The sequence below is a fragment of the Chelmon rostratus genome, chromosome 14 (genome assembly GCF_017976325.1).
Source record: "Chelmon rostratus isolate fCheRos1 chromosome 14, fCheRos1.pri, whole genome shotgun sequence".
Taxonomy (NCBI): domain Eukaryota; kingdom Metazoa; phylum Chordata; class Actinopteri; order Chaetodontiformes; family Chaetodontidae; genus Chelmon; species Chelmon rostratus.
This window is the reverse complement of record NC_055671.1, coordinates 1,327,848-1,355,630: the sequence shown is the minus strand read 5'-3', so window position 1 is coordinate 1,355,630 and position 27,783 is coordinate 1,327,848. Positions and strand designations below refer to the sequence as shown.

Below are 27,783 nucleotides of genomic sequence, written 5' to 3'. Positions count from 1 at the left end.
ACATTGACTTTCTGACCCACCCCCAGGATCTAGAGTGAAATTGTCATTAAGACTCTACAAGTGCCACAGGATGTTGGTAGAAAGAGGAAAGGTGGTGCAGACTGAAGCTGCTGAATTACCAGATGGCAGGATAACAGATAAGTACCTGGATAGTCCACAGGCAAAAGGAAACCACAAGGAGGCATGAAGAAGGTCGGCCACAGCAAAGTACCTCCAGAGAGTGAGACAGCTCAATGAGAAGAAAAAGATCCAAGCCATCCAGTGGCTTGAAAAGGATGAACTCTGTGCCGGCTGTGCAAAGATGCCCAAACAGTCCAGCACTTTGTAGCAAGTGCAGGAGGCATAACTGAGTGGCTGGCATAGTATACAGCAGTGTTTCCCAATCCTGGTCCTGGAGTACCACTGCCCTGCATGTTTTAGATGTTTCCGTAATCCAACATACCTGATTCAAATGCTCAGCTTGTTACTGGGCTCTGCTGAGGCCTGATAACGAGCCATTCATTTGAATCAGGTGTGCTGGAGCAGTGATACATCTAAAACATGCAGGGCAGTGGTACTCCAGGACCAGGATTGAGAAACAGTGGTATACAGGGACATCTGTACTGAATGCAGACTGGGAGTCCCTAAATCCAGATGGAAGTCAATGCAAAAGGTGGTTGAGACTGGCAGAGGTAAGATCCTTCAGGACTTCAACTTCAGACTGACAAGCAGGTGCTGACTAACCAACTGGTCATTGTGGTGGTTGATGAGGAAAAGAGGACAGCAGTAGTAACAGCAACATCAGGAAGTAAGAGCAAGGGAAGGGCTGAAGGAAGAACCAAATTGGACGTGGAAGGTCAAATCCAGTTGTACCAGTGGTAATGAGACATTAGGGACTGTGACCCCCGGCCGGGAGAGTGGCTCCAGCAGATTCCAGGACCATCTCTGTCCAGAAGACTGCAGTCCCAGGAACAGCTAAGATACTGTAGAGCCGTCAAACTCCTAGGACCCGAGCTGAGGAAGACACATACCACCTGGGTGAAGTGCTGTTGGTATATGTTGCACATTGGTATTATGGTATGTGCTTGATTTTTTTTAAAAAACATCTCTTTTAATGATTAAAAGTTATTTCTTTCTTTCTTTCTTTCTTTCTGAAAGAAAAACCTCCAGGTATCAGGTTTGCTCATCATTTGTCTAGACTTTGTTTTGCGTTTGGATTAGTAGTCCAGTCCAGAATCCAGTATTAGCCTTTCTGCCCTGCACAAATGATTTTTGCCACAAAATAAAAACAGGCCTGTTTTGACAGCTTTCCCCTGAATGCTGTAGATTTCAGCTGGAGCCCCAGATGCAATTTACAACAACACAACAAAATCCTATTCCCATAAGACTTGGACCCTGCTTCTTTGGATTTAATCACAGGAATAACCCTTGCTCACCTCTCATAATTGAGCAGTCCTCCTGCATTAGCCTCATCGTTGTTGCTGAGGCAACTGGGCAACCTTAGAAAATGAAATAAAGGGGTCTGACCACCTCGGAGAGTACAGGTCAGTCCATATTTTTACATCAGGGGGGTGAGCTCACCTTGGGAATTCACGTCAAGTCTGTTTCTCTGCTTTCAGACCCACGCCTCTTTGCACATGATAGAACAGGAGCTGCAGATTTTCAAAGAGACTGGGGAAAAGGATGGAGCTTTAGTTGTGTGGGTTTGGAAATAGGCTTAATGCTGAAACAGCTTGAGCTGGGGTATTTGAAGCTGGTAATTGCGCATGAGTATGCCTGCCTAGAATTTGATGGAAGACCCTTTTGTCTCGTTCTTATTTAGAGGAAAATTGGTGGCACATCTGAACTGGGACAGTGTTTAGAAAACATGAAGAAATATTTAGCCTCATTAATTATTCTCTGCTTATGACACATAGCCTAGGTAATTTTGAGAAAAATGTACCTTGACTGAAACCTTCAGACTGATTTTTTTTCACACATCCTCTTCCATGCACAAAGTTATATTATTCTGTATTACTGCCACTGCCTCTATATTTGACATTTTGAGGAACACTGGGTGAAGACAAAAGACTATTTAACTATATAGTCATATGTCTCATTTTACATTCATTGTACCTCGTGTTTTGTGGTAATGATAATTTGTCATTGGTCATTTTGTGAATTAAATCGGAATTATATCCAAAATAGCACATGAAGCTTAGCTTTTACACCTGCACGTAACGCTGTGAACCAGGAGACAGGTGTCTGCGTCAAGCTCTAAAGTGTAGGCGGCGGAATAACGGGTGTCAGTCAGCTGTGCTTTCAAAATAAGAGCAAACAGTCAAGCAAAGCATTCACCAAAAACTTGTATGTAAATAGTGGGTTTTATTTTCAAGCTCGCCAACCGGAACTTGTCATTAAGATTGCGGTACAGCGACGCCAGCTCGCTCGCGGAGGTTGCCCGTCTCTCTCTCTCTGCTGTGTCGCTTTACGTCTCTCACCCCTCGCTCTCTCTCAGGAAAGGACACACGATGACAACTTGCAGAGTTGTATTCGCTGCCGTGTCGATGAGGACGGACCTGCAGACCTGCGTTAAGAGGGGGGCAAGAAGAGTCGCGGAAGACCTTCAGTGTTCAGTTTGAACATCACTTTATCACCATCTCCCCGCAAAGTCAGAGCGAAGGATTCCTGCGGCGGGGGGATTAGACGGCTTCCACATTTCCTCACCTGGAGTGTCCCTTACCTTCCCCGGCCAGCGTCTCCGGGAGACTGAAGGAAAACCACTTGACAGACCTGAAGAGCTTTGCCCGAGGCGAAACACTGCTCATATAGAAAGCTGGCTGAAGGACATTAACACAGTGAGAAGTGGAAAGTGTGGCTGCATCCACCATGGAGGTCTATAACACTTCGAGGAAACTTACTTTGCTCTCATTTGCTTTTCTGTGGGGGCTCTCAGGTCAGTAAAGAACTTATTTCCGCATGTTTCCTAATTTATTCATTAGCGTGCATTTGTGTTTATGCATTTTATACACTCGAAATACACTCTGACACAATTTATATGTGAGATATTTGTACAATAATGTGAATATTATTCCTAAAACTGGACTAATGATGTGTCCAAGGTGACATTCATTCAACACTTGCACTACTTTTGACACTGAATCCACATTTTCATTCAGTGCATCAATGAATCAGTGCAATGCTCTATCTCCTGTGAGTGCTGTAAACATTAAGTAGACCTACATAGTTCTACATTTTAACCTACTTTTAGAATATCTCCACATTCCACTCTTCATTATTCAACGTGTATTTCATAGACGACTGCTTGAAACCATCCTGACATAATTCAGCGCATCCTAAAACAGCAACTAATGAGGAAATCACAGAAAAGGTCTGTTTCAGGGGGTTCTCTCCTGTATGTGTGCCAGAGGATTTAAAGCTGAAACACCTGTTTGTTTTTCACAGGATTTGAAACAAGTGTGTTACACATGATTATGTCTTCCAGGGAAGAATAATCCCTTTATAGCTGCTGCAACATTGGCTCTGCCATCACTCTCTCTAGCAATGTATTAAACCCCTACTTTCACTGAAGCTGTACAGTGCACGCAGCCTACTTTTCCCTTCTCTTTGATTTAGAAATTGGGGCATGGTACAGCTGCATGAGTGTTTTGCAAATGTTTTAAGGAATGAGAAGTTTTAAATGATTAATTCAGGTAAATTTTTTAATAGCATTATCAAGAGGGGAGCATCATTTTACACTTCTTTACAGGAAAATGTTGTGTTGTGATTTGTGTATTTTGATAGGGCAGAGTTGTTTTTGATGAGAGGTTTTGTATGGCTCCTTCCTTAGAGAGAGAAACCTCAAGTAAAATCAGACTGCATGACTGGAGGTCAAAAAAAGGCGTGTTTGACAGAAAATAATCCTCTTTAAATAGCAACAAGGGATTTTTCTGTAAATTCATATTCATCCGGTCATAAATTTTGAATTTCATTGTTCCTCATGCCTCAAATGAACTCTCAGCGTCAACAAAAACCACGCTTAGGCTGATGGCGGTCATGAATGCCTCTAACGTTAACTTTTAACTCGGCCATAGACTCCTCTCACGAACCATCCTGCTCTCATATGGAAGAACAGGAGATATCCATTTACGTTAGACAGCTCCATCTGCTTCAGGTGAGTGCGTATTAGTTCCAACAGACAGGCTGGTGACTTTCATCTGGCCTGTGAGACGTGAAAGCAAGCAGGAGCTCTTCATTTTGCCTGATTTTGCTCTTGGCTGCCCAAAGCCCGTGTGTGCTTTACAGTGCTGTTGCCAAAACAATCACATGTGCTGACACAGGCAATCTCAGGCCTGCTTGTTACACCCAGAGGGAGGGGTATTACCTGGGAAATGCTACCATTTTCCAGACCCCTATGATGAAGGTTTACACACCTTTAAAGGTGTTTCAAGGAGTCATTGCTGGTAGTGACTAATCTCAAGTTTTAACAGCAGGCTGTGATTCAGTGTCACAGTACAAAAGGACAATACAACCATAGTGGCTGACCTTGACCTCAGCATTTGACTCACCATCAGTTGCCCTGCAGGTGTGTCCTGAACACTCTGAGTGGTCAGTATACAGAGAGGAAATGCTCGTGAATAGCAACCTGTGGCAACAGGAAAGCAGAGCGCTCCTTGAGTCCCTGATGTAGCCAAGTGTGTTAGAACAGGAAGTGAGCAAATGTCCTCTGACAAACAAGATAATACTTCATTTGATGCTTCAGTCAAACGTCAGAGTTGTGGAGAATGTTATCAGGCTACTGACGTCAGAAGAAATTGACGAGTGTTTGTGGTCACATTAAAAATACACTGTACACATGTAATTTCAAAGTAAGAGCTCTGCTGACGTTTGACTCACTCATCTGAATCAGCTCTTGGTCCCCCGTGGCCCTTCAAAGGATGAGCAGGTAAAGCTATACATGCATATGTATGTACACACACACACACAAACACACACACACACATATATACATATATGTGGGGCGACTGTTGGTCCACTTATCAGGTCAGTGGTTCGTCCCTGGCCTCATCAGTCTACATGTCGAAGTATCCTTGAGCAAGACACTGAACCCCAAGTTGCTCCCGATGCTGATCGGTGTGTGAATGCGTTAACGATTGTAATGAGCAGGTGTAAATGCCGGGTTGTGTTGTAGCGCACTTTGAGTGGTCAGCAGACTAGAAAAGCTCTGTATAAATACAGTCCATTTACCATATTCAGCAAACCAGTAAACTGCAACTGTTAAGGGTATTTTTCAAGCAGAAATACCGAAAATGTCCTTGTCTTACATTATAGTAAATTGAACATTTGGAATATTTACTCTTAAGAAATTGTGACAATCCTCTTAACAAACAAATGAATAAAACCTGCTAAGTGTACAGAAAGACATTACACTGTGTCCTGGTACAATGTTCAGGTAGAAACAAGTTACACACATGCATTGTTTCAAGCAAGACGACAGCTGACAATACAATTACAATACAATTGTGACTTTCACTTTATTGTGAAATTCAAGTTTACTGATGTGGCGCGCCACTGAACTCGAATGTTGGACACGGTTAATTTCATTGTTAATTTTCTTAATTGAAATTGGCATCAAACCTCAGTGCTTCCTCCCAGCATGTATCTTTTTTGTTTTAAGCTTTTACTGCATACCAGTTAACTTTGTTTCTCAGTCACATGAATCCATTAAGATTGCCTCAGCTAAGTCGTGTTTGGATCAGCTAATTTGATTACATAAGCTGAAGTTCAAAAGGCGGTGTGCCAAATTAAACCCTCTATTATAATTGCTTAAATTGCCCTCCTGTCGTTTGTTCTAAGGCAAGTCAACACAAGAATCAAACACAGGGAGAATTTTATGTTTTTTTCTAGTATTATTATCACTCTAGCCAGTAAATCCTTGTCATTTGATTGTGATTTTATTCTTAGAAGTGTCTTGTTCTGGCTCATTCATGCTACCTGGCCAGCTTTATTAGGAACACAGAAATATTCAGTTAAATTACTCCAGGCCAAGTCAAATAGTTAGTAAGGTGATATATTTGCCAGGACAGTAGCAGAATAGTTTTAGCGACTGCATCGACAACTGGCCCCCAGAAGTGGAAACCTGGAAACCGGGACCAGTTTGTACTATTTTTAACATTCCAGCCCAGCAGTTTCCAGCTCCAATAGAATAGACAGTGTACAATGGAAAGAGACGGTGGATGGAAATGCATGTACATGAGGACATGGGCTGATCTTGAAGCTAGATGTCCCTTATCGAATGCCAGTTGGTCATGACGTACAAGCTACGCCTTATCTCTCAACCAGCCACTGTCCAATTACTCTTCTATTCTGGACACACCATCTGGCAAAAGAACGTCTTCATTTGTTTTCCAGGTGGGTTGCACAATGGACTTTACTTATTTAACAAGGTCAATCCATGTGAGCTTCAAAGCCTCTGTTGGGTGAGGGGAAGGAAAGCTGTGCTGCTACTGCTGATTTTCATTGGTTACGCTCAGTGATTTATAGTAGTGAATGAGAAGTGTTATTTTTAGCTAGATGTATTATTTTAACACGGGGCCACTTAGGGCACTGATCCTTCCCCCATTATAACACAACATGTCATAAAGCTTGGCACACTGACATACTCTATATATGACAATATGACAGCATTGGTTTCTTTCCAGTTTTACACACCCATTGTTATCCTGACAACACTTCATCTCAAAATATATTATATGTCCCTTAAGACTGGCAAAGGGAGGGCCATGGAATGCAGTTCACCCAACTTACAGCTATGGCCTTATCTCTAATTGCCTATTTCTTAGAATAATACCAAATGGATGTGGGCAAAGCCCCTGTCCACTTTGAGCTGGGATTATAGCAGTTTGAAGCCTGCAGTTCTCATGTATGTGTCCCCAGCAACTGGTGCAATTTTGATTTGAGGAAGGAGATTGAGGGATTTATCAGTACATACGTAATGACACAGAAATACAACAGTGCACTTTTCCTCTCCGTCGAGGCAGTTTGCTGTCCATGCAAGTGTGCCAGTGCTTCTTGTAATCCCGTGTATTTACACCCACTGGCTCTCTGTACAAGTCTAGAAGAACAAGAACCTGAAGGGAGATTAGTGCAGGTTCAACCTCACAGTGATAAAGAGAGAGCCATGTCTGTGCAAGAGACAACATTTATAGCTGAAATATCTTACCTGGCTTCTCCTTTTCACTCTTTTTCCTCATATCCTGTGAAACCTCCACCTTTTGTCAAGATGTTGTGATAAGTCTTTTCATTGGCTTGCTTCTATGTAGCCCTCCAACATCGGAGCAAAACCACACAAAGAGACACAAAATGACTAAACTGTCATGTTGTGTCTCTTTGTGTAATTTGCATTTCTCCGTAGTCGTTTAGTTTCTTATTTTGTGTCTTTTTGTAGTTCTTTTTGTGTTTCTTTGTATTCATTTTGTGTCTCTTTTTGGTTGTTTTGTGCTTCTTTGTGGTGTTTTTTTGTCATCATTTGTGTTTCTTGTTGTAATTTAGCGTCTCTTTGTCGTCGTTTTGTGTCTCTTTGTGTCATGTTGCATCTCTTTGTGGATGTTTGATTGAATTTCCAACAAGAAACAATCAGTGCAAAACGAGCCTCTGGCATTTACATCGATACTTCCATCTTAGTTTGAGTTTAATAATATGCAATTACGCCTGGGGTCAAGTAAACACCTTAATCTAATTATATTACCTTAATTAAAGTCACATTCACAGGATTAATGCTGTGATTAAAGAATGTGGAGCACTGCAGTATTAGCTGCATATTTTAAAGGCTGCTTTGACCTCTGAAGTCCATGTTCAGGCTAACCATCAGAGGTTTGACAAGTTTCAACTCCTGCCCCACATTCACTGAGTTACAACTATTTTTAAGTAGACACAAACATTCATATTTTTAGTCTCAACATGAGATAAACTGTGGGAAAGTAGCATAGAAGTAACAGTAAATAGTAGCTTGCTGCTTGGAGATGTGTGGATGTGTTGCTGTCACTTCTGCGTAGGAATTAGTGAATTATTTTCACAGTCCTAGCAGAAATGGCTCAGTTGTGTGCAGGCAAACATTTGAGAAGCAGTGACTCAGTGCCAGCTGTGACATGCGTGTTGGGATGTGCGGATATGTTGATTGTCCCTTTTCTGGGCTTTCTCTGATGTCCCGTCTCCATCCATGGACCCAGAAGGAAAAAGGCCGCCCCCCAGGGGTCATGAGAAAGACACTGGGCGACTTTCCCAACATTCGGCCCTGGCCTGGGGACTCTTAAAGGCACAGACACACATACTTCCTTCATCTTTCTCTTCCTCTTCCCGCTGTCTTTCTCTCTCTGTCCCTCCCAATTTCCTCTCTTAAAGAGGATGAATACAACATGAGCCTACACACATGGGCAGCATGACCATATATGGGTCTTGATACCCCCCCAACCCCCCCAGTGAGTGATTGATGCCTGCAGACTCTGATAGAAATCTCTGGTGGACAGTAAAACATGGTTTTGTGTATTGTTTTGCTTATGGGCTATATAAATAGAGTTATTCCCAGCTGATGTTTGCTTCCAGCCATTTACAAGCAATAATAGTTTCCCTCTACAAGGCATTATGTATATAAATAAGTTCAAGACATATAGTATATTTATAGAGACATAATCATGAATTCTTGGTTTGTCTGAAGTCATAATAATGGCCTGTGCTGCAAAATTGCACACAATGCAACACTGCAATATCAGCCTCGTTCCTGACTGCTACTTTAGGGCTGCCTGCGACCCTGCTGTAGCCAGGATGTACACTGGCTAATGACTATTTACAGCCGAGAGAGCCACAGTCGGCTTATCAGGTGGTTCTTAAGGCCAGTGTGGCTGCTTCACTGAGTATTCCTCTTCTACTCTCAGCATCACATCCAACTGCTGATGTCAAAAACCTCTTTTCCGGTCTGCCTCTGGACTGAGTATAATAGTAACCGCTAAGAATAACTAATAATAGATCACTAACTTGGTGCTCAGGACAGTAACTACTGTCTTCAAGCCTTGTAGAAAGATCCCAATTATAGGATTTAATTTCAATTAATTAAATTAAAATTAAAAAATTTTAAATTGTATTTTATTTTATCAGTTATCACATAGAGCTTAGGTACATGGAGATGATCCGAACAACGTGGTCAATATAAAATGGAAAAGCTGCAGAAGTTGTCTGAAATGAGAACTTGTGAGAAGCAGGAACGGTTACCCGAGACGCTGATGTAGCAGGTCTAACTCTGTGTAAAAACCTTGTCTGTGCCTACAAATGGAAAGTCCAGAATGGAAAGAAGAGGAAGAGAAAAGATAATAATATGAAAACTAATATTTCAGGAGATGAATATAATTAGCATGTAAAATGTAGGCAGACATAAACCCACATACCTGCAGTTTGAAACAAAATATTCACAGGGTTTCTCTTGCATAAATGCCCTCTGTGCCTGCTTAACACCATGAAGTAAATGACATAGTCAACACGGTCTCAACTCTGGCAGAGCTGAAACAGTTAGTCAATCAATTAGCTGACCAACAGAAAAATAATTGCCATCTATTTTAATAAACAATAATTCATCGTTGAATGAAATATTGTCATCAGCCTCCAGCCTCTCAGTTGTGTGGATATGCTGGTTTTATTATATGTCGTATTGTAAATTGAATCTGTTGGTCAGCTTCATAATGAGATTCAGCTCATCGTTTAGCCTTCTGACCCACACCTGAACTGTTCTGGATCACTCTCACTGCTGTCATACTGTCCACAATCTACATATTGCTGCACTTAAATGAGTTGTTTGCCCATCTTTTGGCAGTTTTGTCTAAACAAACTTCTATTTCATTCTCTCCATTATGCTAGTCAAGCAGACACTGTCTCTGTGCTGATTGCTTTCAAAACAGCAACCTGACAAAAGTAGTTGGTTCAGGGTCCACATTGTTGCTTTAAATCAACATTTCTTTTAGTGGAGAACTGATTTCTGTGACCTCAGGAAAGCAGGAGGTAGAATACTGCCTGTTTGTCATGTCCTTTCAAAAATGTCTGCTTCTAAAAAAAACTGTTGTATTTCATTGAACAGCCATTACTCCTGAGGTAAAGGTTTCAAGAATTTTCTCAACCCACAGGGGTCCATTTACCAAAACTGGGGTTGCAAGAGCCCTGATTTGCCAAAGGCTATGTGGCCGTCTTGCCTCTCGGTTAGCCAAGATGACACCACTGCAATCACAGCTTGCTTCCAGTGGTGCTGACAGATGTTGCAAGCAGAAGTCAACAACAACCACAACCACATATCCTTCTGACCTGTCCTTCAAAAAAAAAAAAAAAGTTAATAAAGCGCCGGACAGACGGGAATTGAGGACATAGGCTTAGACAAGATAGCCTGTTTTAAATTATTCTGACTTGGAGGTACTTAGGTGGGGGTGGGGGTTAGAGCCTGATGCACTTCTGACTTCAGGCACATTGACATAATCCTGTTTTGTTTCTTGAAGTGTTTGGGCAGTTCATAATCACACTCTGCCAAATAAATACCCATCTGTGAGCTGCTGTATTGTTTTCTTTGCATTCCCCTCCTTTCTGTCTTTCTCAGAGAGCTTTTAAAAATGTTCTTAAATAGACTGTTCAGGTTGATCACAGAGATGAATGGGTCTGCAACAGATTTTTGATTGTCATCGTACCATACAGAGCAACCACTAAATCTGACCTTTCATGACTCTTACTTATTTATACATCCAGAGCAGTTCCAGTAATAGGTGTATTACTATTGTATTTCACTGAAACCAAATGTTGTAGCTCTAACGGCATTCCCTTCCTGCTCTTATTGTTCAGAAGGGCGCTTGTTTTCCTGAACAGCTCTGACTCTTGTATCAGTTTCTGATATAAAAAGTTGACGTGTTGCTCTGATTTATTACTGTGAAGCTGTGATCAGTCAATCAGTCACCTGCTAGAGATCAATCAGACACATTCTGATGCTTCTCATCTCCTTTTGAGTGATGGTTTGAATACTCGTCAGTAATGATGTCCCGATCAAGTTATCTGCTCATACTAAGTCCACTGCTCATTTTCACATAAATGACACAGCTGCCTTCAAGTTAGTGTAAGAAGTCCAGACTTCTCTACTGATGTTTTGAAGCACCAGTGTTCATTTTCCCTGAAGCGTAATAAACATAAGCTTATATTTCCTAAAAAGTGTAGATATTTCTCCTGATGTTAGTTTCTCTTTATATAAGGCTGCAGGAACATACCATGTGGACACATATTGTGCCAAGTAGGCCTTTTATCATAGACACAGTGCCTGACACCTGAGTGCTGAGAAGAATTTCTCTGACATTAGGGAAAGTGTAATTACAGTGGCCCAATGAAAGCCAGATGGAGTAATTGTGTATGAGGGGAGCAGCAGGCAACTATGTGGAAAAAGTCATTATAGTCACAGCATTAAGCCGAAGCCTGTAGGGCACAGAGCTGTATTGGTGTTCTCAGCGAAGCAGAACATGTGAAGAAGCACCTTTAGATGGCACTAAGAGAAAATCCCTCTGTAGATACTCTCACACTGCTTGGAGTCATTCATCTACTGCTGATGTTTTATGCTCTCCAGGAGATATGTTTGATGGGGAAATTGTCCACTTTGACTCAAGGATGAACTGATTTGTTTTTGTGCTCTCAGACTCATTATCTACATGATAATCATGACAAAATTTCACACAAATGTCCCATAGGATGAAATGATGATATCTGAAAGGGCAAAGGTCAGCTTCACTGTGACATCATAATGTCCTTCAAAAACACGTTTCTGGCCGTTATTCAACATTGAGATTGTGACCATATTTCACATTTGGTCTGATACTGAACTGATGACACTAATCTTGAAACTGTGGTGATTGTAAAGATCGCCTGTGCTGCAGGCTTGAAGACATGTGTGAAGCATCCATGTTTTAGAATTTGTAGCTTTTCGGCAGCAAGCAGCATCCATATTTAAAGCATTGCAGTGCACAACAAGATCATTGGTTCTGCTGATATTGAGCTTGAGGTGATTGTTGCACCATGTGATGAAGCCCTCAATCAGTCCTCTGGAATAGTCTCTAAGAGACTCGCACTGAGGTAGTAAGTAGAGATCCTTAGTCTTGCTCAGTCTGAGAAATACATTCTCATGAAAAGGCAGTTTGAACAGTGGTATGAATGTTGACAGTCACAAGCTTTGACAGGAGTGAACAAAAGGCCTTCTGCTAGTATCTGCTTTCACACAGTGTATGCCGCATGATGGCATCGCATAATCTCTGCCAGTGCAATGGCATGTTCATCGGGCACACACTACACTTACTTGTGTATTTTGTTGAACTTGGCTGTGCTGGAGTGGGAGGAAAGGTGCGTTCAGGAGGATGTCAGTAATGATCAAAGGGTACAGTGCAATTTGTTGTCAAGGATTAGTGAGATTTCCCCCCCTACTCAGAAAAGGCCAGAGGCAAACACATCAAGGTGTAGTCAAATGTAGTCAAATTCAGATCTATTTTGGTGGTTTTCAAACATAAATATCACATTCAAAAGCTTTGCCAAACATTTTGTCTTTGCATTTTGACATTTCTGCAAATTGCATTTTAGAAAGAAGCATCTGCACCATCGGTTTTCAGCTAAAGAGCGTCTTTAAATGAATAATTTGGAATACACTTATCTGCTTCCTTGCCCAGAGTTAGATGAGAGGATTGATACCACTCTCATGTCTGTCCACCCAATACGTATGACACAGCGAGGAAATGGTTATCTTAGCAATTCAGAAGGAATGGAAGCAGCCACGCCTTGTTGTTTTTACACTTTGGGTTTTTGTAGGGATTAAACAAATAAGATATAATGTGTGAATGAGTGAGCTTTAGAGGTGCTGGTAGGCATTTTGTTATGACCTTCAGTTAGAACCAGGTGAGCTGTTCCCCCCTGTTTCCAATCCTTACACTAAGCTAAAGCTCTCCTGGCTGTAGGGTTATAGCATTGAGCGAATAAGCTTATTTCCCTACATGTTGAACTACATGAATAAAGAGGCAGAATGTCAATACAACAACAAAAAACAAGCAGATCAGATTTGTTTACTGGACAGATGCAATAATGCAGCTCAACTCCTGCAGCACCCACTACCTCACAGATGGACTGCAAGTTCAAGTAGGTCACATAAAATTAAGATGGATGACAGAACATAAATCACAATAGATATAATTCAGTGTTGAGGCACCACACAAAGGTCATCATTAAACATGGCGCATATAAATTGTATTATACTGTAAATCCCTTCAGCCCTTCTTGTGGCAATTCTGCCCCTCCTGCACAACGACACCCATTTCCCCTTGGGAGATTCTTTCTATCTCCAAATTTCCAAAACAGCATGGCATTCATAAGGCATGCTGGTCATTTATTGTACTTGGCCATAAATGAAGCTCTACTGGAAATATTTTCTTGCACACTTCCAAATGCAACAAAGGTAAAGCTTTGGCCATGAAATGATAAAAAACTCATTCCCCTCAGCCTGAGTGCTTCCTGTGAGCGGCACACTGTTAATTGAGGAAAATAGAGCTGCTTCCATTAGGTCTGTCATCGTGTCCCACAAACAGAGGTGTCATTCGCACAGTCCAGGCGCAGAGAGTCACCCTCCACCACCACAATAAATGATTGCACTATTGATCCATCCACTTTAAAAGCACCATTTTGAAGTAGTCAGTCCAAGGTGAAATACTTCTACAAGAGTCGAACTGTCTGGATCTAACTGATGAGCAGATGCTCCGCAGACTGTGACAATGTTGTCACCATCTCCGTAGTTGAGCTCACCTATGTGATTTGAGATGTGAATGGAATAGAAGACTTTTGTGAAGGACTAGGGTAGACCAGGGTTTCCTGCAGTCTCGATCCTTGAAGTCCTACGTTCAGCAGCGTAGAAACAGAGCCGCCCTATCGATCACGTTATTTCACCAGCTTGTGTCTGTGATGTTCCAGAGGGCAGGACCTCCTGTCATCTCAGCGCTCACTGCATTAAGTGTTGTGCTCTCTGCTGCACCGCAGGCCATTTCATTAATAACATCTGTCATTGTTCAGTGTTTGAGAGAGACGAAATTATCTCTCTCATTCATACAGTATAACTCCTCTTTCCCTTTTTCCTTTTCTCACAAACATCTGCCTTTGTCTTTTATCAGCATGATTACAGCTCTACCTCCCCCTCATCCTCATTGCCCTCTTCTTTTCCTCTTCATCTTGTCATCCAGCCCTCCTCCTCTTCCTCTCCTTCATCCCATCTCTCCTGAGGGCTGCAGCTCCAGCATCTCATCAGCATCAGAGTCCGGGGTCAGCCGGGAGGGTTAGAGGAGTGGGGCTTTGTTACTCCAGTGTGTGTGTGTGTGTGTGTGTGTGTTGTTGATTTCTGCACATTTTGTCTGTGTTATAGTGTTTTATGCGTTTTTTGAGCGTGCGTGTGAGACAGTATAATATATCAATGTCTGAATTTGGTCCTTCATCTTGAGTCCTCCAAGACTTTTTTATTTATTTTTCATTCTTTCAAATAATTTCCCCCTCCATCTGCCTCTATCTCTCGTCTCTCTTCACTAGTCCTCACCTCCCTGGGTGGTGTATGTAATTATAAGCTCTTATCTATTTTTCTGTCACACACAACTACACTCAGGAGAGAGCTCAGTTGATGTCATTATCTCCAATAATGGCTCAGAGGTGAAGTCCCCCTTCAACCCTGCCTCCCCCATCCTCACCACACTCCACCATATATAGTATAATTGCTATTTATTGAAAATATCTCCCACATCGCAGCCCTCCCCTGTCCTCTCTTTTGGCTAATGCACCCTCTCCCACAGACAGTCATGTGGACATGGTTTAATATGCTGCTAATATGCCTCTTTTTCAATAGGTAGGGGGCTCTCCGCCAACGCTGTTATAATTGGATTTCTGTTTCTTGTGACAACAGCCCTCAGAGAAAACATGTTTTCATCAGATTAAGTGCCAAAGTGCTTTTAACAAACTCTGTCACACAAACAGACAGTAATTTACACACAGTCTTTATTCACAAGTCCTCCAAATTAAATGCGAAAACAAGTTGTTTGACCATGCCCCCAAGGACGACACTGACATCTCTCTGTACCTTCCACAACTGCTGCCAGTCACTGTTGAGAAGTAAATCTGCTTTATGATGTGACAATGCTACGCAGTCCTCCGTCAGTGTCTGCACAGGATGCAGTCCATGTGGTTACATGTGTAAAAGAGAGGAAAGCAGACGCAGTCATGTTAACGGCCACATGGTGTGAGTGAAATGCAAGATGTCACACCAGTGAATGCAAACGTGTGTTGTAAAAGCACTTTAACTGGTGGTCAGACTAGAAAAGTGCAGTATAAATACTGTCTATTTACCATGTTTTGTTGGCCCATCCATCCACCCCAACCTCCTCTGTCCACACATCGCTCTATAACAACATCAGCTGACTTCATTCTTTGCTCTCATCACAATTACTACACAACTACAGCCACTAGAGGACTTTGTCACCTACGTAACATAAACCAGTATCATTTGCAAGTAATGACTGATTTTCTCGTATGTGTCGGGAAGACAGTCTGCTCTTGGAAGGGGGCTGTTTCATTTAGGTTGTATTTTTGTCCTTGCAGGGACATTTCCCCTTACTTGCAGCTAATCCCCTCACAAGGCATTGATATCCGCCGCTCAGGTCCAGCTGTCCTCACATGCAACCATTGTTAATTGTGAAAGTCACCATGGATCTGTGGCCCACGGAAAGGCTAGATCAGTTTCCTTGCAGTGAATGTCTGACGTAAGCACTATTTTCTGATTCTCCAGCTAAGAACAATGGCATACAAACTGTCATGGGAAGGAATGTACAAAGGAAGCACTAACTTTGACAGAGTGCTATGTGCCTCCTTCAAAATGTCACTGTTGCCTTTGCCGCCAGAAAAAAAAACACCCATTACTCCTCCTCCATTCATCTCTCTTCTCGTGTATCTGTATGCAGCAGCACTACTGTACGTGTGCTCTGACATACAGTACAGCAGAGCCACAGAAAGCCCCCATAATCCCCCCTGCACATGTGTTTGAAGAGGTGGAAGTCTCTCAACGGAATGTTAAACAGGATCTATTAGGATTAAGTCTGGGTTTGAGGCAGTTTAGCTTATTGCTGACTCTGTTTCGGAACTGGGAATGTGGAAATACTTGCCACTTGGACCATAAAGATTTCTCTAATGTCGCATACAGAGTCACTCTGGTAAACCTGGCCCCCTTTTATAGAAAGCGCCAACAGACAGAAAGCCTTTCAGTTGAGTATCATCATCGATGTTTTGAGCATTCATTAGTGACTGGTCATTATGTTCACTGATTTCCTGAGGCCGACTATCCGTGAGAGCCCATTAACCTCAGACATTAAGAGTAATTAGGCAAAGTGCTCACTTTTTGTGGAGATATTTTCGCTCGGTGGATTGTTTGTGTAGATGTATGCATGACGTCCTGGAGGCAATTGGCAATCTACATTAGTTAGTCAATTGACCTCTTGGTGCTCTATTTCTGCAGTCCCAAGAAACTGGAATTCCTATGTGCAGTGATGTCGGTATGACTCAGTGAAAGAAAGGGATACTAAAGAGGAAAATGATGAAACATCAGTGGTTGTGGAAGTGCTAGGAGGGTTCCTGTCAGACTGTGTAGGCCACACTCACATGCAGATGTGTACGGTACATATATACATTCACACAAAGGCCTTATTAAAGGTCTTCATCACACTGTCATATGAAATGAAAATCCTCATTTAGATGCAACATGTTTTTTGTCCCTGTTGGAGACCCTGCGCTGCAGTCTCTTCATTCTATCTTACTCTTGTTGTACACCCCCACACCGTTTCCACTCCACTCCCGCCAATTCCCTCGATGGCAACACTTTAATCATGATGGCAGATCCATATCCCCACCCCCTCCATCCATGTGCTCACACACACACACTCATTCACTCACTCATTTTAACACACATCCTCTGGGAGGACAAAAGGCAAGCCTTGTCTGATCTGTAATCGCTCTCTCGAGTCCCCCCTCCACCGCCCTGTGTGCCTCCTGCCCTATCACGATCATCAGGAAAATAACGTTACAGATTCTGTTTAATAGCAGCGTTGGCACGCACATGGAACCCACAGAGGAATACTAGTTTCTTTCTCATCTCCCCTCCTGACACTACCTGTCAGTGAGCAAGACATCACACAGCGCGGCGCAGGAGAAACGATCAGAACTCCCCTTAACCGCCGAAACTTGTCGCTCATCTGTCTTTTACCTCCTCCTCATGTTAAAAATAGACCCAGACTGTCAAGTGCCAACTACAATTTTTTTTCTCTCTTTCTCTCCCCTCTTTTACTCACTTTCTTCAGCTATTCATAATTCGCTGGCTGCAGCATTTTTCTTCGTCATTACAGGCCACGTGACAGAACCGTGCGTGGTTCATCATTAGAAACTGTTTTCCCATTTCTCTGCATGTCAGTCACTGCTACTGTGTCCGCTTGTAAGCAATAAATTACAGAAAAAAAACAATTACAAAAAGGCGCAGGACAGCAGCCACATCTCTTCTAATGCTGAATGTCAGTGAAATAAACCCTAAGCAAGCTCTAATATATATCTGTGTGTGAGTCATCAAGGCAACATGAAGTGAGTAAAAAGCTTCAGAAGTCAGTGCTGTGCTACATTAGGGAATGATGTGAAGGTGAGGGTGTGACATCATTTTCTACCTGATTAAATCTCATGACAGAAACCTGTCCGAAAGCGAAAGTCATACTGATGTTATTGAATGTTTTTATGTAAATATGACCTCACCGCTATGAGCATCAGAAGTGGATGCACATGTGTGATATTTTGCTTTTGCACATTTGTGTATATTGCTGTGGGGAGGGGGGCTGTTACCTTTAACAGTTTCTAATCAAGTGTTCGTGGTTGCAATATTCTGTTATGGTTCAGGGATGAAAAACATGGAACATTTGCATGATAAACATACAGTATATGTCACTGACGTGACTGAGTTCCTTCACCTCAGCTCAAAGTTCAGATGAGCTGCTGAACACATGGCCATTGGAAATGAATGGTGCAGAAGATAAAATGGCACATTTCTTCATTTTGAATATTCCAAAACTAACCCAAAAAACTGGCTGGTTGTTTGTACATCCACAGGTGCATTGATGCACTATTTTCTTTCAGTATTTTTTTATTTAAACAGAATCTCTCTAAGGAGATAAAAACTTTCTCACCATGTGCAGAGAAAGTATTTACAGCTGCTTATTACTGTATTTCCACACACGATTTAACTATAAAAAATGTATAACATCTGTCAGACGTTTATTCTTAACATTGATAAACACATGTACCTATCAGCCCCTCCCCCACTCAAAATGCATACATCCCATGTGTTAATTTTTTGGTAGTAGTGGGCCTTAGTTAATATTGAGTAAATTGTGTTTAATTCCAATAAACGTTCACATTCAACAAACACACTTGAAAGAGATCCATTTTTCTCACCCGTGGCTTCAGTATGTGTGTTTTATGTAGAGCGCTCTGACGTCAACTGTGGTTCATGTGTGGCTCCGCGCGAATACAGAGCTGAGAATCAAAGTATGGAAGGAAAGTTTCCTGATTTCATGAGGATGATGGTGATTACACTGTTGTCCTTCATCAGATGTTTGTTTATGTGTCTCCATCAACATGCACAACGTGTGATAAGACTGCTGTGTCTCTGATCTGCTCGCACTGTAGACCTCTGTGTACACCCTAGTGTCCAGATACAAACTTAAAGGCTTACACACACACACACACACACACACTCACACACACACACACGCAGACACACAGAGAATTTCAATCTTTGATTCTTATCGCTAATGGATGGCTCATTTATCCTCCCTTCAGTGTTTGATGAATGGGTTATGTAAATAGTTGGTGTCTGCGTGTCCAGACAGAAGCATGATTAATTTCAACATGGCTTCTAAAATGAACCCTCAGTGAGTTTTTAGATCAACATTTGTGCAGGAGTCCTCAGTTGTTGTCCAATGAACTCCTGTTTCTTAACGTGCGGACAGTTTAAGTTGTAAAAGGTGAGGCAGACGTCCTCACAGGTCTAAACATTTGTGCCCAAACCTGAAAAGACTGAACCAATCTATCTGTGCAGTATTTGAAAGCTGGGACCCAGACCCAGAACTGAGAAATGTAAGACTGGAACCACTGCTAATTTGCTGTGCTCTCCAACAGGAGTCTGTTGTGGTTCTTGTGGTTTTGTCATCTTACTTCACAGCTTTCACATCCTAATGATACAATATTGCAAGTTACAATACGCACACAGCAGGGTCTTCTCAGATGCATTCATTACGCATAATATTTAGCAGACCTGTGATAATATAATGGAACCCAACCAAGACTCAATTGACTTGACCAATGATTGAAATTGTGGAAGTGAGGACAGTAAAGCTTTGTTTATGCTCGACACAGTGTCTCTGACATGAGGGTGCGAGCCAAAAGTGACCTCATTGCGTCAATTGCGTTTAGTAAATGAGTGATTTTGTCAGCAGACACAAATTGTTTACATGAAATTCAACCGTTGTTTCATGAGAAAACATTTGCTGCTCCTCCTCCTATTTTTTTCCCAGAGCTTTTAGACACATCTCTTCCTGAGCAGGTGGAGTTCACTCAGGTGTCATGGAGATGATTTACTTGTTGTCATGTGAGGATGGAATTTTGATCGTGTGATGACAGATGGTCATATACAAGGGGGAGCTGGTCAAAGATGATCTTTGACATTGGATGTGAATGTCCTCCTTGATCTTATTTACTTCTAGTCGATAACATTTGACCCCTTCCCAGATGATGCTGCGAGTGGGTTTGCTCTGGAATTCACACACAGCTGATGCTTTTGGTTTCTGTTGTCCACTCAGTCTCTTGTCCACGATTGCTCAATTCCTTTGTACATTTTTTGATTTATTATTACTGTAAGTCCCCTAAATTAAAGCAAATAATAACCACATGGTTACACAATGATCAAAAAAGACTAACTGACAAGAGAAATGAACTGCTGACTCCAATGTTTTCGTGACCCATCCACCCCAACCTCGGCCCTATACACTTCACCATTTAATGATTACACCTGTTCCAAACGGTGATGGGGAAGCTCTTCACAGTTCTTTTCTTGACTGCATGGCAAACGTTCTTTTATTTTGAGGAGACATGACTCACTAAACTCACTGAAAGTCTAAGCTCCAAAACCTATGCAGCAGGATTTTTCTTAAAGAAGATTTTTGGGAAAAAAAGCAAGAGTTGGAAATCTGCTTTTCGCTATGTGCATCACAACTTCTAATACAGGAGGACTTTATAAAGGACCACTTTTGGACCAATTTAGAACTTCAGACTGCTCAAGCAAAGAGAGATGTTACATTAAATGCAGAAAAAGCTGGGGTACATCAAGTGTTTTGGATAGTTTGCCAAAAGAAGCTCAAGCACCTCTGCAGGAGCCAACATGGTCGAACTGTTTTGGCAGAAAGAGTTTACTTTTTACCTGAGACTGAAGAAAGATGCGACAGAAGCATGTTGGCGATGCTCAGACAGAATGAGTGAAAGTAAAAAAAAAAGAGTCATTGAGAGGCTGAAAGAGGAGGCAGACGACACAAAGAAGATAAAGAAGATTTTGTTGAGAGTCAAGAGGTGGAGGGGAGGGCATGGAAAGAGAGAGACAGGAAGAGCAGGGCGACAGTGGAGGAGAGCGAGTACAAATGAAGCGTGCGGCTGATAGAGCCAGATACTGAGCTGGAGATTTGGCTGTTTAATCGAGTCGGTGAGGATTAGAGCTGGATTATGTAGGAATTGTGACATAGCAGCAAATTAGCCCGGTAGCTTTAATCTGAGAAGCGGACAAAGCCAAAGTACTTGACCGGACGGCAGCGTGTGTGTGTGTGTGTGTGTGTGTGTGTGTGTGTGTGTTATATGTAAGTAATGAGGTGACAGAGTTTGTGATGTCTGTTAAAACATTCAGTGTCAGAGGATGCATTGACACAGACAAACACATGAATTGATCCAGTTCTCTCTCTGCTGTTTTGGGAAAACAGAATCATAATCATAACCACAGTTTGCTGTTTATGGCTATAACAAAATCTTCTTCTGTTTCCTATATATTATTTACAGACCAAATTATTAATCTAGAATCAAACTAGCCGATTAAGTGTTAATGATAATAATTGTTTGTTGCAGTCTTCTGGATTACAATGCAGGTGATTAAAAAGTGTTTTTTTTACTTAATTTTAGAATACAAGTAAGAATTTCTGCAAGGGATTCATTCTCTTAAAAGAATGTTTTTTGGGATTTTTTTTGTAACCATTGAGCTGTAAATGCACTGGAACAGCAGGAATTACCATCCAGTCAAGACCTAAAATGAAGTGACTAGTTCCAGTCCTGTGAGCAGTCCAGCCCCGATGAAACCCGATCAGAGCAGGTAGGTCAGGCATCCATGAAGACAAAAACAGTCCAGTAAGTCCTCCACACACAGTGTAATCAACATCGACATGCCACACAGGCATGCGCAGAAGTTCACACCTACAGTAAACACACACTTTATGTGATGCACACACACTTCTGTTATATTTATTGGTGGTGGAAGAGGAAAGATTCCCTGCCACTCGCCTCAGCCTAACTGACTCTACACCTCTGTAAATGAGCATAGACGGGGTGTAGTAAGGAGCAAAACATCTGAGTTCTGACTTATTAATGTCCCAAAGATATGTGTGTGTGTGTGTGAGCGTGTGGGGGTGGAGATTACAGGGGACAGGATGAAGTCGCTTACATAAGAGCTCATTTCCAGCCTACAGTAGCACCTTGGACTGTTTTCCCCTCGTCTTTGCTTTAGTCGTGTCCCTCGCAGCCCGTGGAGTGGCGGCCGCCTCGTGTCCATTTGAATCACAGTCCCTTCTCTACGACCCAAACTGTTGGTTTCCTGCCTCAGTGCTCGGCAGGACTCGCTAACAGGCTGCAGACATCATCTCATATTTGCACATGCCACGCCACACACACTTCACCACAGGGCTTGTGGGTAGTTGTTTTCTGAATACCATGCCAGCGCGACTGATTCACTGCAAGACAAATGCTTGTGTTTGTTTGCTGCTCTTCTAACCCATTTTTCATCTTCTGTGGTGAGCCGGGAGGTGACAGAAAAAAATTGGAAAAGCTACACGAACAATCAGGGCCGTTCTTTGTTAGTTCCCTTTGGGCTGTCTACGTTCACACTGTGTTAGGGCAAGACCAACTGAATGCACTGAGCATGATACCGCAGATATAATGTTGTGTAACGGATGTTGTTTCTCTCTATGTCCGGCTAGAGACTTCATTTTCTTTATGAGTCAAGAAACGATTTAATTCCATGATATGTAGGGTTTTTTTTCCCTAGTGCTAGTATGCTAATATCACTTCTCAAAACAAGATTCAGTACAAAAGTATTAAGCTATAGATTTGTGACTGGAGAAGCAAAAACATATAATTATTTAATTGACTGAAATTAAGAGAACTACACAGGGACACAGGATTAGAACATTTGTACATTTCACTGTGTATAATATGTGAATATGTGTACTTGTAACATAAGGCACATACTTTAATGCTGTTATAGCTATCGTATTGTCGTTGCTGTTCATCTCTCTCTCTCTCTGTTGCTCATTTGTTTGTTTAGCAGTTGAACAGCATGACAGGGTAATTCCTGCCACCTTTGGGACCCACTGGGCAGATCAAGTGCAAATAGCTCACTTCTGAGGCTAGAGCGGGATATAGCTATCGCCACTGCCCATTGCATAATTACAACCTCCTCTCCCAGTGGATGCTCGCTGCCATTGGACGATCATTATCTTTGAGGGGAGATGCACAAACTATAAGCTCCCAGTGGCGAATGGCTTTTTAGGAGGGACAGCAACGTCCTGGAGAGTCCAGAGTGCTTGGTTCACTGGAAGGAGAGTGTCTTGCATTATGCATGGTGGTTGTTATTTTCATCACATGGTGCTGTCAGGCGTCATTGTCGTTCCTGCCCTGTCAGCACAAATTGCACTGTGTTCACAGATTGTTGCTTTGGTGTCTACTTTAACCCTCTCCCCCTCTCTCCATTTTTTTCCCTCTTTGCGCTTTTCACTGTGTTATGGAAATGGAGTTGGAGGACCCGGTGGGCTCCATTAACTGATCCTGTCTCTGGAGTGCTGGGAATCCCGGTTGGAGGAGGGTCCTGAGTCGAGCTGGTTGTTGTGACAAAGCTAGGCCTCGCTGTCAGGCCACTCAGGAGAACGAGAGGGGGAAAGTGGCCCTGCTCTGGAGCCCATGCATTATTTCACACAGCAAGTGACAGCCCAGCACACAGGCACAAATGCCAACAGACGCCGGGGTGTCAGCGAGAGGTGTGTGTGGGTGTGTGTGTGTGTGTAAGCCTCCTAAATGTGTGTGTGTTGTGTTTTCAGTTTATGCCACTGCTACCGTGAATGCTCACAGCATACAGTATCCTTCACAACCAAATAACCTAGATTAGGGCTGGACAGGGTTTAATGAAGTTCTTAGAGGAAATGTTTGGTAAAAGATGAGTGTGTTACAATAGGAGCTGTTGCCAGGTCTCAAAGCACTCTTTAACAAAGTGTAGATAACTGAAAGCACAAGACAAGGTGAGAGTTTAAAGGCAGCAATTTCTTGTTTTTGATTGCTGCTAAGACACAGTTAATCTTTTACTCCACATCCAGATTATTCAGATCCATCCATCTCTGATGCTTTTGGTCTTTTGTCTGTTTTTTCTTGAGTTGTTAACTTTCTGAAAGGAGCATTTTATGATAAAACCTGTTTGTTCAAAGCGCTGAACAAATGGCCCTAATACTGGACTATAACGACCCATTTCCTGGAAGAGTAACTCAATCATTTGAAAGGAGAATATGATGCATCATTAACTTCTGGCTACTGTGGCAATTTACACTCTAATTGAGGACAAAACAGTAGTATTAGAGACTGGTTAAATGGCTAACTAAAATTCTCATTTAACATGTTGCTTGGTGTTGATGGAGTCCTTCATACACAAAGCTTGACAAAGGTTTCTTTAATTACTATTTAATCACTTACTTATTCATTTATTTTTGTTGGTCATTTGGTCGCCACATTTATCTCAGGGCTGTACGCTGGTGCTGGGTAATGCACTGAAGCAAGATTCATCACAGAAAAGTGATGTGAGCAGAGACAAGTTGCAAGTAGATTCACGCATGTAATGAAACTGATGAAATGGCCGAGAAGATTCTACTGCAAACGCAACTTTTTGTTGTGTAAAAAATACATATTTAAATCAAAACAAGATGTAATGTTGCATGGTTGTTTTAAAGGCAGTGGTGGAAAGAGGGGAATATTGCATTTTTTTTTACCCCACTTCATTTAGGAGGTCCATTTCAAGCTGCATTATTAGTTATTAGTTACTTTGCAGTCTACATTCAGAACATATGAGTAACCTAAAAATATCATAATGAACTACCAAACATTATGCAGCTACAGTGAACTCCACCTTAACTGTACCGATATAAGTGTTGGCCAATATCATTGAAGAGTTTTCAATATATATCACAATTTGGAAATGTATTCAAAACCACATGAAATAATCAACTTGAGGTTACTGTAACGTTGAACATTATAAATGCAGACGAAACTCTTCAAGCAAAATTTAAATTTGCTCACAATCATAAATTTGAACTTTTCACTCCCACTAAAGGTTGAACCATTATAGAAAACTATTGCTGAGTTGTAATCATTACTTAAGATAACAATAATTACTTATAGTTAGCTAATAATACAATAAATTCCATTAAAGACATAGTAGTGAAAGTGAGGCTTACAGACAATCTAAACCACACCAGTCTGGTGTCATTATTCTATAGCCTTTACATTGTGCAGTCAACATTTACCTCATAATGAGACGTTCAAGCAAAAAACTTGTCTGTTGCCAGTTTAAGTAACATTTGTGCAGAAGTCTGATGCATAGTGGAGGACCTGCTTCTTCCACTTTGTTTGAAGCGTTTAAACTATCAGAGAGTAAGTTGGTTTTCATCCAACTGTTTTTCTGAGAATTTTCATTTTGTGTATTGGAAAAATGATGAGAAAATGCAATAAAAGTGCAATGGAAACAGACAAATATATCATGACATACACAAAATGCATGACCTACTGACGAGACTGTAACATTGCTCAAATTAATCCATGAAACAAATAGAAATTCCTATTTTCATCACATCTTTTACTGACTTTTCACGATCTGACTGCCAAGTTATGTTGTCTCATTGCACTCATGTGCAGCTCCTAATGAGAGTAGTGGATTAAAATGCACATTTGGATGGAAAACTAGCCAATGTTTAACTTGGTACATTTAATTTAGATATTACTACAATAACATACACTTTTACTTTGGACAAATGAGAAAAATCGGCACGTAAAAACATGTTTTAATAGATATAAGGACATACTAAGACCTACCTGTGCACAGTTCTCATATGAACCCTTTTGTATCCACTTCTGTCACCCTTCCCTGGTTTGATATTCACTAGACCTTGAGCCCCATTATGCAGCAATTTCCCTATTTGTCCCCCATTCCATTTATTCTGTCTAAAACTTGCCGATAAAGGCCGAGGGAAATAGGAAGAGAGCACAGAGAAAAAAAGAACTGGGAGATAGAGGAAATAAAACTAAAATCGCAGAGACAGGAGAAGATGGGAGTTGTCTATCTCACTAGCACTGCCGATTAGGCAGAAAGACTGTGTGCTTGTGCTCTCTTGAATGTGTGTATTTGTGCATGTCTCACTATATGTGTGTGTTTGTGTGTTACATTCTAGCCTACTTCCTCTTTCCCCTCCTGACATTCCACTTCCCGTCACAGCGGCCTGGCGCTCCCAGATAAGACCTTCCAGTACATTCCTCCTTCCTGTCGTCGCTCTCCCCTGCATCCAGCCCCAATTCCAGCTCACTATGATCAATCCCACCGATAACGGTTAGCCACCAAAATAAATAAATACTTTCTGTCTTGTCCACATCTCAATACAAAAGGCACGCACAGTCTCTGTTGTAGTGGCAGGGTGGAGAAAAAAAACAATCCTGGGGATTTGAAAGAGGTCTGGAGAAGTGAATGTGGAGTTTGCTGCTTGTGTCACATCAGAGTGGTCGAGACCTCAACTCACTGAGCAGGGATTGTTAATGTAGCCAGTGTAACATGGCACCACGCCCATCCTTCCTGCAACTGGATCCCTGCCGTGGTAACAGGAGAAGGGACAGAGGGGGTCTGAACTCATGGGGAGAGTGTGTGTGACGCTCCGTCTCCTGTTTCTGCTTATGTGCATGGGTGTACAGGTGCATGGTAACAGGATTCAGCCCCATTGTCCATTGTCCAGAGGGAATCCTGGTAGCGGAGCAGGCTGCGGCGCACACAATGGCTTGATTTAGAAAACGGAGGCTCTTACCTGGAAAGAAAAAGTATTGAGGTCTTTACTTCTCCTCCAGCAGTGGATCAAACAGCAGCCGCTTCTAAGGATGTCTTTAGCAGAGAAGTGAAGAGAGTGTTACTGTGTGAGGAGGAGAAGATGATCATTATCCAGCAGACTACTGAAATGGATAACAGGGTGTTTAGTTCGCCTTGCTCATTACTTGCATGTAGGACAACATTTCAAGCCATGGAAATACCTTCATCATTTCAAACATGATGTGGAGGAGCTTGTAAGAGATTATCGAACCAGATTTTTGCAGTAATTATATTCTAGTGAGCAAAGAATTAGACGATACAGGATGTTGATGTTTGTCAAATATATATATATGAAAGCCTACATTAAATAAAAAAAAACAACCTGAAATAACCTGACACTGACAGTCGAGTTAGTTTGACATTCCATCCTCTTTTCTTTTTACTCTTTCAAGAGACAAAATTGTTCAACAAGAATACTGACAACAGAGAGCTGTCAATTCACAAAGAATTCCTTATAGACAAGTTTCCGCTTAAAGCAGGTTACAAGCACTAGCATTACAAATTCTGGCATGTATGAAGTTCCTGTTGTTACAGAGCACAGAAGCCCTCTTTACTTAACTTTGTTCATTTACTCATCAGGGACAACGCACATGTCAAATTCAGTGAAAAGGCTCGTTTTTATCTGTAGTCTCTTGATAGGCTGACGTCACACAGTCAAATCTGGACTTGACAGTTGGCACATTCCCTTTTTCAGGATATTTTGTTAGTGTTGCCTGCATGTATGACAATCCTGCCTCACCATCAAAATATTCCAGATGTTATATATGTGCCAGATGTCTTATGTTAGTGCAAAAACCATAATGACTGTAGTGTATACAGGTAATACATAGGGTGTTAGAGCTATACATAACCAAATACTTAATTACTTACTCAATACAGGATTTAATAGATATTATTTGGATCATGAAAAGACATTCTTTGAAACATTATGTGATGCATTTTACATCATCAGTCTAACACTTCAGTGACCTGTCAACAAGTCATGAACACTAACTTTATACACTAGCATTAATCACAGAGCGTAATTAAGCTTTGCACCAGCCATTCAGTTAGAGTTTTTATGTTTATGAGGGTCCGTCTGTCCATCTGTCCGTCCTCCTCTGACAATGTCTCATTCATTGACGTAGGGAAAGTCAGTCACAGTGTGTTCTGGACACCACAGCTCGGACGTCTGCTCATGCTGACAGAATAGATCACATCACACCGACTCTTTCATAACCTCATGGGTTACCTGTTGGTCTCAGAGTTCA

The 27,783-nt window shown here is 41.8% G+C and overlaps 1 protein-coding gene across 1 annotated transcript in view; it reads left to right on the top strand.

Moving 5' to 3' along the window:
- Positions 1-2,502: 2,502 nt before the first annotated feature.
- Positions 2,503-27,783, top strand: part of esama (endothelial cell adhesion molecule a) — a 50,780-nt gene continuing 25,499 nt past the window's right edge. Inside the window, exon 1 of the mRNA XM_041952975.1 lies at positions 2,503-2,914. Within this exon, the coding sequence (XP_041808909.1) occupies positions 2,848-2,914 (67 nt within the window). The 5' untranslated portion in view covers positions 2,503-2,847. The remainder of the gene's footprint in view (positions 2,915-27,783) is intronic.